General features: G+C 48.3%; 1 protein-coding gene across 2 annotated transcripts; it reads left to right on the plus strand.

Moving 5' to 3' along the window:
* Positions 1-1,207: 1,207 nt before the first annotated feature.
* Positions 1,208-3,539, plus strand: TIMM10 (translocase of inner mitochondrial membrane 10). 2 transcript variants are annotated; one of them, XM_082629723.1, is made up of 3 exons: positions 1,208-1,298; positions 1,773-1,888; positions 3,109-3,539. In XM_082629723.1, exons 2-3 carry the CDS (start codon positions 1,818-1,820, stop codon positions 3,308-3,310), a joined length of 273 nt encoding a protein of 90 aa, XP_082485849.1. In that variant the 5' UTR covers positions 1,208-1,298; positions 1,773-1,817; the 3' UTR covers positions 3,311-3,539. The 2 variants fall into 2 exon arrangements, with proteins under 2 accessions (XP_082485849.1, XP_082485850.1); XM_082629724.1 differs by lacking the exon at positions 1,208-1,298 and adding an exon at positions 1,322-1,363.
* Positions 3,540-4,871: the final 1,332 nt, after the last annotated feature.

The following is a 4,871-nucleotide window of genomic DNA, read 5'->3' on the forward strand; positions in this document are numbered from 1 at the left end:
AGAACTAACTGATGGTGATAGAAGTCAGAATAGTGGTTCACTGCAGAAGAGGGAGTATTGACTGGGAAGGAACATGAGATAACTTTTTAAGGTGCTGGAAATATTTTGTATCTTGATCTGGGTGATAGTTATAAAAATGAATATATATTTAAAAATTAAGCTTGTGTATTTTACTACTTTACTATCTGAATGCTATACCTAAATTTTAAAGTATCAAGGCACAGGGTTTGACAAAGAAGTTTGAGTCCTTAGAGCAGTAATGAGGCCAATATTTAAAATTGGGACTTCCTTAGGGAAGCATATGGTGACCAGCCATATAAAGTGTCTAGCCCACCTTCTCCTATGGGCAGTGTACCACTGCATTATTAATTTGCACCTTCTAAATTTTGTTTACTGGGAAATCCCTTGAAAAATCCAGGGATTGAGGTGGGTTTTTCTTGGGGGGGGGATTGAGCGAGGGGGGCGTGCAGACCAAGGAATACATTGTCTTGAAAGATGAAGAGTTCACAAGTACCCTCTGTCTTCCTCACCCAAACACACTAGGTCAGTTCTGGTGGCAGCCACAATGGTCCTATTCATCTCTTTAGGGCCCAGGGCGTCTAACAGAAGCTGACTAAAACATACTGTATACTTGACTCATCTTTCTGCAAGCAGGAACCGTGTCTCGCTTGGCTCTGCAACCCCAGAGAAAGCTTAGTGACCTACACACAGCTGTATTTACACAAAGGGCCTCTGAGCTTTGGTCCTCAAACTTGGCTGCACATGGGAATCACCTGGGAAGTTTTAAAATGTACTGATTCCTTGGTCCTACTCCCAGGGATTCTGATTTAATTGGTACGAAGTGAGCTCTGGGCTTCGGGATTATTTTAAGCGTCCCAGGTGACCTTAAGTACATCACAAACTGAGAGCTCCTGTTTGGCTGCATTCTTCCAACTCGGCGCCTGATTTGCGCTCTGGCCTCAGCTCTCCGGAGGTGAGGGCGAAGTTCACTGAGTTCTGTGGTCCTGCCCCTCTTACAGAACCAATAAACTCAAATCTCTCCGTGACACCCCTAAAGACAAGAATTCTAACCAGTCTGTAGGCGCTCTGCGCCCCGCTCAAGCCTCTATGGTATTTTGGAGTCCTCTCTAGCATTTGGGAGACGCCTGGGGCCAGCAGCTCCCTCTCTATGGTAGTGGATTTTCCAGCGCCGCCTCGTTGGTACTTCATTCCGGAAGCGCGTACGGATCAGAGAAGAGGCGGGACTTCCCTCCCGGAAATGACGCAGGTGCTTCCGCCTTATCGTACCTGAGCGCCCGGTGAGTTTCTAGTAGTTACCCGAAGTTGGGGACATAGGGGGCGTTGTGGCAGGCTCCAGGCCGTGGTGAGTGACGTCTGACCTCAAGGTGATCCTGATGATGGCGCCGCCATTTCAGAGGTGTAGACCCTGGGCTGGGGCCCGGGCGCCTTAGTCCCGCGTATGATCGAATTCTTAGGGCCCCGCAGGTTCATGCTCCATTCCGGTCTCCCCTTCTTCTCCTGGTTAGAGGTGACCTAGAGGGATTGGGAGTCAGGGCTCCGGGGCTCGATTTCCAGCCCCGCCATTGACATGTTCTGTGACCTTGGGCTAGGCAGTGTTCCCCTTCGGGGCCTCAGTTCCCACATCTGTGAAATGGGACGTTTGAATTCACTGAGGTCAGTGGCCCCTGCTGGTCTGATGCCCTCTGATTCCTCCACATCCTCCAGCCCCTGCGATGGGAAGGGTGGGTGCTGACCATGATGTCTGCCCCCAGGATTAGGAGGCCAGAGGAAGATCTCTTCCACGGTGCAGGGCTGAAATGGACCCGCTTAGGGCCCAGCAGCTGGCGGCAGAGCTGGAGGTTGAGATGATGGCTGATATGTACAACAGGTAAGGGCTGATTCTAAGCTGCCTTGTCTTAGAGAATGATCCCAGGTCACTCTTGCCAAGGCAGAGGTGGATAACTTATGAAGATTATTTTCCTCATTCTGGGGAAACCTGAGGCCCGGGCTTACCCTCCCGGCGCCCCCCAACTCCCGCCCCATGCTTAGGGCTAATGCAGACGCAGTGTGGGGTCACTAGAAGGAATTGGGCATTTAGGTTCGGATGGAATTGGCGATGTAGGAGCTGAGCAGGAAGAGAAGGTCCCGTCCAGGCTCTGGTTGTGTTCCAGGAACAGTAGAGCATTTGCCTTTTGACAAATAGCACATAGCCCACTTAGTAGTCAACATTTCTTAAACTCTTAATCCATCTCAGACACATGCTGAGCATTTTATATGCATTATCTTTTTTTAAAGGTGAGGACATTGAGGTTTCTAGAGGTTAAATAACTCTCAGGGTCCACAGCTGGTCAGTAGCAAAGTCAGAACCAGTAACTCAGCCTGACTCCTGACTAGTGCCCATAACCATCTGGCAAATTTGGGAACAAATCGTAGCTGCACCAACCACCACTACTATGGCCTTGGGCAAGTTACATGGACTGTTAGACCAGTGGTTTCCCCATCTGTAAAGTGGAGTTAATAATAGTACCTTCCTCACAGAGACATTATCCATATTAAATGTAAAAGTATATGACAAGCTCTTAGCATTCAGCCCAACACAAGTCAAGTAAGCAGTCAACAAATATTTGCTATTTTTATTGGCTTAAGCTCTCTGGTATCCTCCCTAGATTAGTTGTTTTATCTTGGGGGCTCTTTATCAGAATAATTTTTAAATGTAGGCTGCAAAGTCAGGCTACCTGGGTTCATAGCCCAGCTTTATGTGATCCTGAGGCTCTCTGTGCCTTCATTTCCTTATCTGTAAAAAGGGGGATAATGATTGTGCCTACCTCTTAGGGTTATCATGAGAATTGCATGACAGAATCCATGTCAAGCACTTAGCATGATGTCTGGAACATAGCTGGTACTCAGCTAATGGTTCCTGTTTGATTAATCATAAACATGGCTAATGGTTCCTGCTCTCAAGGATCTTCCAAGATAGTTGAGCTGCAAACTGAGGATTTACACTGCCTTCTCGGGAAGTGAAATCAGTGTAGCAGGGCAGGAATGGCTGAGGGTTCCTGGTATGCCACAGGTTGCTGCTGGCTTGACCTTGCTCTTCCTTCTTTCTAGAATGACCAGTGCCTGCCACCGGAAGTGCGTGCCTCCCCACTACAAGGAAGCAGAACTGTCCAAGGGCGAGTCTGTGTGCCTGGACCGGTGTGTCTCCAAGTACCTGGACATCCATGAGCGGATGGGCAAAAAGTTGACAGAATTGTCTATGCAAGATGAAGAGCTGATGAAGAGGGTGCAGCAGAGTTCTGGGCCTGCATGAGGCCCAGGCGGTACACCTTAAGGCGCACCGTGTCCTTTCCCACCTGTCTAATAAAAGTGCCCCCATTGGGTGTCGTCTGTGAAGACTGCCAGGCCTAGGCTCTTTCTGGAAAGTCTCCAGGAGCCCAGGGTATGATGGAGCTCTTTCTCGGTCGGAGAAAGGGTATTTGTCACACTGGCATGTGACTGTGTGTTTATATATATTATATATTAAAACAAGTTTGTTGACACCTACAGTGTGCAAAGCGGTGTGCCTGGCACTTGGGAGTAAAGGCAGCAGACACAGCCTCAACCAGCAGAGGGAGTCTAACGTAGTGTTTAAAAGCACAGACTGGTACCATGGCTTAAGTTTACATTCCACGTCAGCCACTTGCTGTGTGACCCTGAACGTGTCATTTCACTGTGCTTAGCTTCCTCACCTGTAAAGTGGAGAGAATCAGGGCTGTTGTGAAGATTAACTGAGTTAATAGGAATAAACTATTTAGAATAATGACTGGGCCATAGAAAGTGCCCGGTATATATTATTTCTGTCTAACAACTTAAAATCAAGTGCAGGCAGGCATTTTCCTCAATGATACAAAGGAATGATTTAGAGGAGAGAGTGCAAAGTAGGTGGAACCTAAGCCTGAAGTAGCCACAACCTCTTGGTTCTCAACAGCGATATCGAAACGTGAAGGAACCCAGCTTCATGTGTGATGTGTGTGATCCAGGGAGGGACCGAGTGATAACCGCTGCCATTCAGCATTCACCTGAATGTGAATCAGGGACTGCGCTCCTGAGACTGGGTATCCAGTCTCATCCACTCAGCAGGCTAAAGGCCCTGTTAGGAAATGGGGGCTCAGAGAGGTGGTGGTTTGCTAGAGGTCACAGGAGAGGAGCAATAACGGAGGTCAGGGTTGACCGCTCGCGGAGGAGAGGCCGCATCTACTTCCTGTCCTGAGGGTGCCCTTGGAGAACTGCAGTTCTCAAAATGTAGGGTTCCCTGCAGAAGGAATTTTGGTGGACGCCAGTGCCACTGATACCAGTGCCTTCACAGCGGAGGGAGGTGCCTGGGATGTAACCTCACCAGGTCACTGGGCTCACAGGAAAGGAGACGGTAGAGGCAGTGAGTTTCAGGCTTAAAAGTACAGGTTCAGGGAATTCCCTGGCGGTCCAGTGGTTGGGACCTTGCGCTTTCACTGCCGAGGGCCTGGGTTCGTTTCCTGGTCAGGAGCTAGGATCCTACAAGCTGCACAGTGTGGCCAAAAAAAAAAAAAAAAAAAAAAATCCAGGTTCAAGTCAGACCACCTGGGATGAAATTTTCTGGCTGTGTGATCCTGGGTGAGGCATTTGGCTACTCTGTGCCTCAGTTACCCTATCTATAAAGCGATAAAAGTACCTACTTCATTGAGTGGTTGTGAAGATTAAAGGTGTTAATAACTAAAGCACTTAGGAAAGTGCCTAATTCTCCCACGTTAAATACTCAATAATGTTAGCTCTTTTTTTTTTAATTGCTAACTTTGATGTAAGGAGTCTCGGGATAGACCCCCTGAAAGCTTCAAAACTATTGTCCATCTACCTTA

Source organism: Mesoplodon mirus (assembly GCF_964341445.2).
Source record: "Mesoplodon mirus genome assembly, chromosome: 7".
Taxonomy (NCBI): domain Eukaryota; kingdom Metazoa; phylum Chordata; class Mammalia; order Artiodactyla; family Ziphiidae; genus Mesoplodon; species Mesoplodon mirus.

Bases quoted from the DNA above. Each gene is read 5' to 3' on its own strand.
- TIMM10 (XM_082629723.1), top strand. From the start codon at position 1,818: ATGGACCCGCTTAGGGCCCAGCAGCTGGCGGCAGAGCTGGAGGTTGAG. The intron at 1,889-3,108 runs GTAAGGGCTGAT...CCTTCTTTCTAG, and splicing joins ATGGCTGATATGTACAACAG to AATGACCAGTGCCTGCCACC.